Source organism: Pyxicephalus adspersus, chromosome 1, assembly GCF_032062135.1.
Source record: "Pyxicephalus adspersus chromosome 1, UCB_Pads_2.0, whole genome shotgun sequence".
NCBI classification, from domain to species: Eukaryota; Metazoa; Chordata; class Amphibia; order Anura; family Pyxicephalidae; genus Pyxicephalus; species Pyxicephalus adspersus.
In genome coordinates this window covers 74,168,620-74,181,285 of record NC_092858.1, presented here as the reverse complement: position 1 = coordinate 74,181,285, position 12,666 = coordinate 74,168,620, and the positions used below count along the sequence as shown (strand labels likewise).

Sequence of the window (12,666 nt, the reverse complement as noted above, 5' to 3'; positions counted from 1 at the left end):
AACAGTGGATGATGGGCTTTTGCCATACATACTTTTGCACAACATACGTGCTGATTATGGCACATACCCTGTGTAGGACCTGTCATCACTGGATGCATGGAAGCCGCCAACTTCACCGCCAGCTCCACAGTGGAGTTCTGTGAAGATGGTTACTCTCCTGTAACCCCTGCACATGCTGCACACAGAACAAAAGTTCTAAACTACAGGGCACATGCCCCGTACTGTTTGGAGCTACCAGATGCAGAGAGTTAGTGTTTTAAATAGTTCTACCTCCTGGTGGTTTTTTGTTTTTTCAGTTTAGGCCCACTTTAAAAGTAGATTTTTATATTGGATTTGATGTCTGTTTTGTAGCCTAATAGAAGCAGATTGCGCAAAATATATTATTTTAAAAAATGATCATGCCGATATATAATAAATACCATTTACAATGAAATTTAGTGGAAAAAGGTGACGTGTCTTTGATTTGGTGAAGCAAGTGGTAGGTTTTATTGGCAAAATTAGCATTTTAACACCTACCTTGAACAAATAATTGCCAGTTTCCTGATTAGTTACTATATCCATATATCACCCTGTATTTATTCTTTTTACTTGAAAAAGACATTTGACCTTTGGTTTTGTTGTCAATATATCATGAGAAGTTCAGAATACAATTACAGATCCATTAAGTTAGCTATAATACACGAATATAATTTGTTTGACATTTATTTGAGCTCTCGTTTTTGCCTTAATTGCACTTTTTTAGAAAGCAATTCTAACATTTATATATTGTTGGATGTGCAGGAGGCTTGTTATTAGCTGTTTAATCATGTAATTCAGCCAATAAACAATGTCACACAGTTGTGATTTAATGGTTAAGCTCAGCAATTCAGTTTTGCAGAACCTGTCTTTGAGAGCAACTGTATAATATATTACTAAATTATTATCTTTCCAATTATTTTGTACAGGTCTACATTTATTGTTACTTCTGTTTTATGATGCTTAGAATATAAATAAGTAGAACTGTCTATTCAAGCTTTGCTTATTACTGCATTTTGAGTAAAAGACTTGTACTAAAATATCTATTTTGTAACATGGTCCATGGCTTTAGATATTTGTGGTAAAAGTCTCTTCCGCTGTAATATAAAAGCAGTCACAGGTTTTTGCATTATTTAATAATTTCTTAATTTCACACTCCTAAATGCTCAAAGAATTTATTATTGTAGTAAAAAAAATCAGCAAGTTCAAAAGTTCAGTAAACTTTTTATAAAGTCATGGCCTTATCTAAATATTTTTTGTTGCAAAATAACATAAAGACTCTTGTCTTCTACCTTTGTTGATAAATAACACCCTTTGTCAGTGATCATCTTATATTTTTCATAAAATGTAGAAACCAAAAAAAATCAATAGGGATTTTAAAGGCAAAAACTGTGCAACCATACATTAGCCACTACAGTGGTGGTTAGATTTTAACATCTTCTGTCAGGTGTTTACATATTTATTGTTTTTCTCCTTTCTTCTTGCTTTTGTCAGTATTTATTAACTTTGTGTATTTTATAATATTTTATTTTTTCTAAAAAAAATGTATGGGCTTGTATTTTATTTTGACTGATAGTATAAATCAAGGGTGCCCAACCTACGGCCCGCAGGCCGGATGTGGCCTGTGTGCTGTAGGTTGGGCAACCTTGATTTAGCTGCAAGATCTGGCCCTCTGCTGATTCTCTCTCTTGGGGGGGATGGAGCATGCATATCTTATGTATCTCGCTATGAGATCATGCTACCAGGAGAGAGAGCTGCTCCCCACCCACCTTGTACTGTGACATAATCTTACTTTGTGAAGCAGCAGCATGAGAACTGTGTCTTTGTCCATGCTGCTTTTATTATCCCCATGTATAAACCTTCATATCTCCTAGTGTCATAGAAATGTGATATTTTCAGGGTACAAAGGGGACTCTGAGAGCTGTTACTAAATCAAAAATTCTATTTTAAGGCTGTGGTCCCCAAATTGAGTTTGCATGTTAGGGACCCCCAGGGCCACTTCCATGGCAATGCGCGTTAGGGTAATGTCAATTCGCTCTGTGCTGTGGTGTCCCAAATATATACTTGCCTGCTCACAAAACTTCAAGACTGCGTTCCAACCTGGTGGTGAGGTTGCTGTGACCCTCACTTTTTCAGGAACAGGGGCATGTTAGCAACTGGAAATGTGAGAGCCGGTAGGATATGCCTTTTGCCTCCCCCCCCCAAATAAAATGTTATACCCATCATATCATTCTACCTTGTCACACATAGCTATCCTCTTACTCTCTATGAACCCCAATTTATCTGTAAGAAAAGGGAAATGTAACCAAGTGCATTACTCTTATGGCTAACTCCCCATAAAAGTTCATCACTATGGCGCATTCACAAGATACAAAAACTATGCACATACACATACCTGGTCACTTACCTTCCTTGAACCCCAATTTCTCTGGAGCAGGGAGATGTAGGGACCTGAAGATGTAACAGTAAGAACATGTGCCTCTTGGCTATCTGTCATATAAATTGCATTTTTCTGGAAGTATCTATTGCAGAGACTTTGGGGTACAAAGAAGGTTACCGTCCCCCTAAAACTGACAGGACGCATTGTATGGTGTAGTTTCTGCTCTTTGGTACAGAAATGGTGGGTGGGGAGGAATATATACCTGGCCAGCACTGTATCATAGCTTTAGTTTTGTATCATTCACTAAAAAAATGGTGGGAGCAGAAATTCTTGGTTTGTGATGTCCTCTATTTGGTGCATGTATGTTACCATAACTAGAAACATTTCTACTTAATTTCATTTTAAATTAAAATTACATTTCTAATTTTAAAGATACATCTTTAACGTTTGTTTACATTGTGGCCCGCAAGTTTTATCTCAATGTCAAATGCAGCCCTCAGATGAAAAAAGGTTGGGCACCACTGGTCGAAATCATTGTAAGCATCGGGTTGAACAATGGGTTCATTTATATTTAAGAAATATGCAAAGTGATTTATCCCCTTTCAATGGGTATTTTACTTATGTGAATGAGGTGAAAACCTGCTGACTTTACCCATCCAATCATATGCAAGAAAGCTTTTTTTCCCTTGCACATTATTAGATGTTCTTTTCAAAAGGGTTACTGCATTTACTTAGCAAAGAAAATGATCCCTTGTACAGTAAATTCCTATGTAAACAGCTTAAATTCATTTGGTAAATCAACCTCCACTGACTTCCTGCATGGTATATAGGCTCATGTTAAAGTAGAAAATGTAACCACAGTTACATTTCTCAACCTCAGTTTTTCTCAACCTAAATTTGTCAGGGGTTAATATTGTGATTATGTATTTCTGCACAGTTCTCATTATCAATGAGATGTATACCCCATCATGGTGGTCATGGTACCCCTTCCTGTGTATATTATCATGATTATTATTAATAATAATAATAATAATAATAATAATAAACAGTATTTATATAGAGCCAAGATATGTATCAAAGCCAAAGAGACCACTGAGCTTCCAGGACAAAATCTGAAATCTGGCGACATGATGAGACACTTACGCTTTGATGAAGTAGTGATTTTCTGAGATCTAAGGCAAATTAAATCTTCTGCAAAGTTTTATTGATTCTTTAATCGCATGAATGAGTGCAGTAGCAGTGTCGTGGATATAAATTAAAAAATAACATCTTTACAAGGAAATATTCAAAATTTCTTAAACATATTTTCTTTGTAGCAGGAAACATTTATGCCACAGCATGTAACCCAAAGTTGGATTAAACTGCACAACATAATAACTTCTTTTTGCTTGCTGAGTAAATTTATCAGCGTATTTTAATAAAAAAAAGTCTCAAATAGCTGGAGCCTTTTCACAGTTAGAAAGATCTATGTGATTTACTTGAATGAAGTATACTTCATATGTATTAATGTAGCAACAGCTAGAGGACAAAAGGACATTTTTTATTTGTCCTGTGGATTTTATGTTGTCAAAAAAAGAATTTGAGAAAATCTTACACAGCTAATAGTTTTGATCTGGGGATTCTGATGGGCAATTTGTCAAATAGGTATGAGCTCGGAGAAAAGATTTTGACAGATCACTTATCCACTTTTCAGGTTTGTAATAAGGATCTAACTTCTTGCAACAAGAAGACACATTTGTGCTTGAAAACCAATGTGGGGTGTAATTTATTACGAATAGGCAAAATCGGATAGTTGATTTGGCTGTTTTATAGGATACATTGGTTTTAAAATCAATGTCCTCTCCTCAGGAGATATGTACAGGTAGTGACTTTGCTATCTGAAAAAAGTGGAAGATGGCTTCAAAAGTAGTGAAGAGTGTCCTTGAAAAAAAACAACACTGTTCCATATTTTGGGTTATGGTATTCTTCACATTCTATCTGGCGATTTTTAAAATGGCAATCAGATTGATCACCCCTTTGTAAATATAGCAAACAGAATATTTAGATGCTAAAGCTGTATTTATTATAATGGTAGGAAACACAAACCAGATAAACAGAGAAGCCTTATTTCTCCTGAAAAATGTTTTGATCTTATATGTGAGCTGCTTTTTTTTTCCAATTACTAGCTAGGAGGAGGTTGGTAAAAAACCTGCAAAAGTGAGAAATATAATGTCAAACTGTTCTGTTTGGCAGGACTACCTCAATAAACACTAATCATTGGCACATAAAAAGTTTTATATTATTATATTAAAATAAAACCCTTACTCTAAGGTTTTACATATCCTGAAAAACATCTTGTCCTTGGTCCTTAGCATTAGATAAATAACAACACATGACAAGTTACATATTTATTCAAATAAGTAAAAATGTAGAAGAAATGTCTGAAGACTTAGGTAGACCCTTACTACTTTTATTTGAAGTAAGGTTTGAAAGAGGATAAACTTTCTATTTCTCATAACTGTTTATAGTGGCTGATTGTATGTTTGAAAGTATTGTTAGTGTAATACCCTGGATTAAATTCTTTTTGTTAATATTGACATAAAGTGTATTGAAGATTATTTTAGTCTGGACATGTTGTGGTCTTTGTGATCAAATAAGCCCTGATCTGCCACTGTTTTTTTTATCTCTGCATGTCAACTTTACTAATTAATCCTTAGTGTTCAATGTACCGTTGCATGTGAATTTGTTTTTCAGGGCTCTGTGTATTTTACTCTTCCTCCTCACTTTGTCAGTTTTGTAGACATGGAGCTAATTCATATGGATGGCAGTCCTTCACTAGCATTCCCCAAGGCTTTAAAGCATGGCTGTGCAGCTGTGCAAGTTGGTGGTATAGAAAGAACAGGCACACCCATGAGGTATATAAAAAGAAAAGATATTAAAAGCATAGTACATATCTATACATCATGTTTGTTGCCCAGAGGAAAGTGTCATCACTAGACAAAGTGAAATGTTCTCTAGATTGCAAGCTTTCACAAGTCAAAAGCTTTTTATCATCTATGTCAGCTTGAATCTGTTTTCTCCAGTCATTTCTTTAAAAGTGAATCAGAATAAAAAATGCATCTATGATTCATTTTTAGAGATGAATTATTCTTTGTGTCACCGCCAAAAATTGTAAAGAACCGGCAAGTTCATGGTCAAGTTGCACTTTGACATTTAGGAAATGTGGAAGGATTAAATTGGAGATTGGTACATACAAATACAACATCCCATTATCTAGACAGCCCTGAAAATAAACAAGATGAAGTAAATCACTGTTGATTTTCTGTAAAAAAATGTCATATACTCAGAAATGAATACAAAACATATCTCCCACAGCAAGTGAGTTGGATACTGCTAAACAAAAAGTCACGTAAAGGTAACTTCTGGTTTGTATACCAAAGGCATTATTTTTTATAAGGTTACATCTTGTCTCCTTAGAGTGACAGTTATAGCATTTAAGAATAAAAGAAAATAGACTTCCTCCCAGCATAGCTCTGTAATTTCTTCAGGTTGTTAAATCTTGAAGTAAAGTTAATGTTCTTTTCTCTCACAGATAAGCTTCCTTATCTTTTGGTTCTAAAACTCTACTCCACAGATCTATGCTACGCTTCATGTAGACACATTCCTACAGACGCCAAAGTCTGCAGTGTTATAAAATACAGTACATTGCTATTTGTTTAGGTTGCAAGCTTAATTTTGGCAGACAGAATATAGAGAAAGCCAACTTTGTAAATAAATACTGATTACATATACTGTAATATCTCCATTAGCCAACTTTGTAAATCATAACTAATTATATAGTTATTTTGCCATTTTATCCTAATCATAGGTTGACATTCAAATGCAAACAGTATACTTATATTGTTATATCTGTGCACATATTCTGTTGTATATTTTGGATAACTGTAGATGGATGGAAGGATACAGTATGATAGTAGCATACTTTGGGTATTTCCCATTGGGCTTAGTAGCAAATGAACAGCCTGTACGGGTAATAAAAAAATATATTTATAGCATTCAGTGCGTCTCCTCTTTGACCTGCTGTTTCAAATGCTATCAGCTAATGGGGCTACAGTTTTATTTTCACAAAAAAAGCGTATAAGGGTACACATGGAAAGGTGATGGAAGTGGATGAAGAAAGTTTTATAATATGATGAAGATTCATGCCAAGACACTGCCAGATTTGAAGGGGAGGAGAGGTTGTTTTAAACTCCTGTTTTAGAATGCAATACCATCTTCATCCTAAGAAGATAACCCATCCTCACTGGCTCAAAAATAATGAATGAATCAGTTGGTGTCTGCAGCGGGCAGTGACCTGTATGTCTGGTGCACAACGCTTGAATCTTTCAGCAGAGGGATACCTGCTTATTTAATTGATTTATTTGAAAAAAATGAACTGATCTGGTAGATTGCTATTTATTTACAGGTCTATACAATCCTACTAGGTAGCATAGATTATTCCTTATCTATTCCAGTAGGTGTACTCATCAAACTATGACACTTCCAACATAAGTCTTTATAACTGGAAAAGCTGCATACATCATCTACCTCCATATGTCCTTCCTCCTTCACAGCCTTTTGTACTAGCACATGTAATCTATCCCAAAAGAAAATAAATGATGCATCTGCAGAACAGATGCTGCACAGAACAGTGTGAGAGATGGTTATTGAATTTTTTTTTTTACATAAAACAAATTCAATTTAGTGTATATTTATATATGTAAATGGCATTGTTGAGAAAATTAGGGCATTATTTTCCTGAGTGTAGCTAGAATGTTTCTCATCCAATTTAAATCACTAAAAACAAAAATTGACATATGTTGGTATGAGATAACATGTATTTTGAAGTTTCATTAAAAAAGACCAATTTCCTAGCTCTGGTGCAGTAATTTTCTAGCTTAAACTGTCTTTCTTGTATAGTTTTGAAGTTTATTGAATATTAAATATGAAAAGTAGAAGAACCTGCTGAACAAAAAAGTATGCACATTTTACGATTGTTTCTAAAAAACACATATAATTTTATTAGGTATTACTTTATTAGTATATTCCTTATTTTATAAAGCACATATTTAAAAAAAAGATTTAATTGCTATGAAAATGTGTTTTTTGGTGAATGAGTTTTGTTTTCAGTCTCACATAATTCTCAAATCCAAGCAGGATGTTGAATAGTTTGTGAGCAGACATTGTCAAACAGATGCATGAGGTTTTTACAAGGATATAAAATCTGAGCATAAAGCAAACATTGTTTGTCTGCATGAATCTTCAATCTGTTGAATGTGACATAAAAAGCGCAATGACATAAAGTGACAAGTACAACAGAAACTGTTAAAAAGTTTACACAAGCAAACATGTAAATCAGTATACAGCATTAAAATGTTTGAACTTTTGTATAGAATGTCAAACATTACAGCCTTGTATACATTACAGTCAAACCATATATTATGATGATAATAGTAAATACAAAGAGACCAACATCCTTTACATGTCTACCATTGATCACTGAGCAAAATAAATCTAATGTAAGTCTCTTTGGCCCCCAATCAGCTTTCTGTCTTTACCCGCAGCACTGAAATACTCCTGTCATCTGAATTATTCAGGACAACTTACTCCTTGTTTTAGCCACGACTCAAGGACTTGAACAATAAGTATCAACACCTTTAATCAGCTATCTTCACCTGAGCAACCAGTTATTGTCTCTGGCAATGTGGACCCTTGGCCTTGGTGTTACCACAGTGAATCTGTTTGTCCCTTAAGACCGAAAAGGAAGCTGTTCTGGATGACAGATGATGTTTTTAGATTTTTAGTGACAGTAGGCAGCATGGCATGAAGGTCAGACTAAAGTCAGTTTCATTTGGGTGCAGGAATTAGGTCCTTAGACCTGAGTAAACAACAACATCAAGAGTGAATTTAGGCTTAAACAAGTAGGCTTCTTTTCACTGTCCTGGGAAAACATAGCAACAGGGGAGCTAAAGAAACATTGGTATAGCTAGGAGTGAGGAGTTAGGTAAACCTGTTAACTTATCGTGCATGGTTAAGTAGGAACAAGTTTACATAATAGCATTAAAACCAGAAGAATGTTACCATTAAATATTATGTATAGTAGAGAGAGAGCAATTAAAGCCAATGTACAAAAACCTGACACTTATTCCTTCTTTGCATTTTCACTGCTCTGTTTGGAACTAAACAACAAGAAATACTAAGTATTACCCAATATGTATGTGGTTTACTCCAATTCCTCCATCATGACAGCTTTGGTGCTTGGTGAGGTGGTAAGGAAAATTAGGTAGACAGTGGCATAACAAAATCCATACCAGCCGTTGCCACTAATAGGTAGAAAAAAAGGGGTCTCACTACGGTTTAAATCGTAAAAATTCCAATTATAGATGAGCAAGTCATATCTCCAGGACACAGCTAATGAAATTTACTTTAGGGCCCTATAATTTGAAGTTACAGCATTAGAGCAATAAGTCCAAATCAAACCTGATTTGGACCAAATCAAACCTGAACCCAACAGATTGCATGGGACCTTGACATAACTTGATGTGGAGATTGCAAAGGACCCCCTATCATTAGGACAAACAGCAATAATAGTGAAAGTATCTATCACTAGTTAGGGCACCAATTAAAGATTTATTGGCTTTACATAACACTAAACCACCTTCCTGTACTGCGTACATTTGAGCTGTTTGGGCTATTTATATCACTACATGACAAGCACAGTATATTGTTAAACCTATTCAGTAAAGCAATAAAAAGGTATTTGGTGATTTTCAAACTGTGTCTTAGATTCCAGTGTACAGATGATAGATTATTTACAGTACAAATAAACACAGACTGCTAAAAGTTTCATTTTCCTTTGGAAGTATAAACATAGCCATTTTCACCTTCTTCCGTATCATTTTTTTTATTGCAGTGCTTCAAATATACAGGGTCTTTGCAGTCACATTCAGGGACAGAACATTTGCCACTAGGGTAATAGGGTAACAAACAATTACTTTCATTACAGGATTACTAAATAAAAGTTTATTAAAAACTATTACATTTGAATAACTGGGTTTACTAGGATAGAATACATTAGTGTACAGTTGTGGGTTACCTGCCATGGCATTGTTCACTTTGAATCTTTTCTGATAATACTGATTTTAATAAATTGTTGAATTTAAAGGGTATATTATAAAGCTGAAGAATGCCAATCTTTGCTAAAACTGACCTTTCCATATGCTTAACTACTAACTAACCATAAAACCCTGCATGGCGTTTTGTATAAAGGCACTGCCTTTTTAAAACTATCTGCTTAATATTAAAGTATTGAGGTATGTATGACATTTAAAAATGTTAAATCTTTGTAGAAAAGAATCCCACTGAGCTTTGAGATTCTACTTTGCAACCAGCTCTGTTATCAAAGACTTATAGGAACACATCTCTCCCTGTATGTGTGAGATCTGGTCTCATCCATCTTTATTTTAATGGAACGCCTGCTGGGAAATGGATGTAGAACTTCTTAACTCCACTAGTGTATTTGACCTTGTCCTGTACATTGCTGTGTTTTATTAAAGAATTGTTTGTTACGTAGGTTTCAGTTGGAATGTAGTGTTCAGTTGCAATTCAGTATTTTAATTTAATATGGACCTTACTAAGAAGATGTGAGGCATGTACAGGAAATAGTGTAACATTAGTGATATATATATATTCATTAGTCTGTGACAGCAAATTGCATTTCATCAGTAGGAAATTTTGACTTTTCTGTTTTTAATCATTAAGCTCAAGCCCCATGTTGACTTATTTTATTCTACTTAGTAATGAGTTTCTTCTAATCTATTCAAAGACTTTTATTTTGAGAACCAATTTATGAAATGCTGGGACAATGCTTTTAAAAGTTCTATTAACGAACCTCAAAACATAAGTTTGACATTAATCATCTAGGTATTTAAAAAAAAATAAAAGTAAAGCTTTGTTCAGCTGCAGTTGCTCTTTTCTACCAAGACTTTAGTTTATTTATTTTTCAAATATGCAAGATACAACACTTTGATCGGCAATGATCCCCATAGTACACAATAAATCCAAGTCCTGGTCCTGATTTTAGCTCTACAGTTCATCTGGAGTAAACAAAAAAAGTATAGTCATAAAAGAAATGAAAGATAACCTATTTTTGCATATGGATCTTTGCAGTGGCAAATATTTATAGTGGACCTAGATGCTTGTTCTTCCTTTTTTTTTTTAAACAATGGAGTCAATTATTGTTACATTTCCCTTGCATACCGTCAGAAGTATAAAATATAGCACGTGGCTCCTCTATTCTTGTGACATACCTCCACAGGCCCTTTTCTGAGCAGATATTCATTTTTTCTAATCAAAAATCTTTATCCTGTTATTGTTTCCCTCTGGGGTTAGGAAAGGATATACATTGGTAAATGCAAGCAACCCAAATATCTGTATTACAAGAATTTCTATTGCTGCAGACTAGCACTGAATGAAATTAGTTTTTAGTTTCCTGATGTTCATCTTAAAATCTGGTATTCCAGTGAAATTGTAAGTTAAGTAAAATATATTCAAGTAAATGGGGAAATATAAATTATGGTGTTTTTTTAAGGATGCAATGGATTGTAAATGGCTTCTGAGGGTTTCAGACATTACTTTCAACCATTTTAAGCTTCTCTTATGCGAAAAGCCAAACAAAGCCCCACCCCCCAATTAGCCCTATTAAATTACACTATTTGTAACAGTAACACAAAAACAAAAAAAGTAAAAACAAAAAAAACAACACACAAATAAGGATCACATACAAGAAAATAAAAGAACAATGGATATTAAAAAGAATGTTTATTTAGTCTAATTTTTGGTATCTTTGACCTTTTTGGACCCCAAACAGTAGGTGAGCATTGTTATATATTTTTAATGAACTGTGGGATTTTGCTTGGCAAACATTTTAGATAAAACTAGTGCTTCCTAGTGTTCTCCTTTAAAAAAAAGTGTTTGTTACTGATAAAATAAATGTAATGAAGATTTCAAATAATGAGAATGAACAACTATAAATCACCAACTCAATGCCTGACCCCCAGTGGATCCAGAATCCTGATTGCTGCATTTATAAATCATGTTGAGCTATGCAGAGGCTCTCTCCTGTGTTGAGTTTTCCTTTTATTCATGAACACTCTATGACAGCATTGTCATTTCATACCCAGTCCCAAATGAGTCAGTGTACAAGCATGAAGCTGGCATGCCAGTCTACAACTAATGATCTGGTTTTTCAAACTTGACAGTTAACAGGCTCACTGCTGATACAGTCAACACAAATCCATCAATATTACAGTATGCCGTACATGACTAGTTTTCATATATAAACATTTGTCACCTACCGACATACAAATTGCACAATGTAAGGCCGTTATGATTATGTTTTTATGATTACAGCTTATTGTAACCTTAAAACTGGTCTCCATGCAACAAATTTTTTTATTATTTTATAATAGTTTATTCATTGGATTTGGAGATTATATTTCATTAAATAAGCAGCCATATCAATTGCTGTTGGATTCATTTTAACAGTTTGACAGTTTGAAGTATTCTGAATGTGTCTGTTGTACATCAAAGCATATAAAAAGCTGAATAAAGCAATCAAATAATTTTTTTTGGATAACATGACAACTACAATCACATGCTTGTTTACCAATGATAAAGATATTAGCAAAATATGGAATGCTTTAGTTAATAGCATTTTATTAGTGGACCTTGATGTGACCATGGCCTTACCATGGTGATAATTTAATGATTCTTATATGGAGGGACACTGTCAATGGAGGAAATAATCTCCTGTGCTCTACCACCCACATCATTTACCTAAGGAAACTTTTCATTTCCTTTCATTTCAAATTCACTGTAATTCACTATTGAATAAGTGTGAAAATGTTATATTCTGAAAAGCCTTCACAAATAATGTCTTTTTTGTAAAGATAACAGTAAATGCACTATTTCCATTTAGAATTTCTGAAATTCTTAATTTTATTTTTATAGAAAACTGTTGGAATAAACATTCCTATTACTAACCCAACAAAAGAGGTCCTGCATTTCCATGTTCTGCTGGCTGGTGATGGAGTTACTGGTGATTACAAATTCACTTTACAACCCAGAGAAACATTCCCCTATGTAGCTAAATTTTCCCCAACCAAAACAGGGGTTTACAGTGGGAGGTAAGTCATACAATAAAATGGAATGCATATCATGATGTGAAATCCACGCCATTCTTGGAAGAAGCA

General features: G+C 34.2%; 1 protein-coding gene across 1 annotated transcript in view; it reads left to right on the top strand.

Moving 5' to 3' along the window:
* CFAP47 (cilia and flagella associated protein 47) overlaps nucleotides 1-12,666 on the top strand; it is a gene marked incomplete in the record, with an annotated part of 209,882 nt that overhangs the window by 133,645 nt on the left and 63,571 nt on the right. The window contains 2 exon segments of the mRNA XM_072404123.1: nucleotides 6,323-6,404; nucleotides 12,425-12,600. Coding sequence (XP_072260224.1) covers nucleotides 6,323-6,404; nucleotides 12,425-12,600 — 258 coding nt within the window.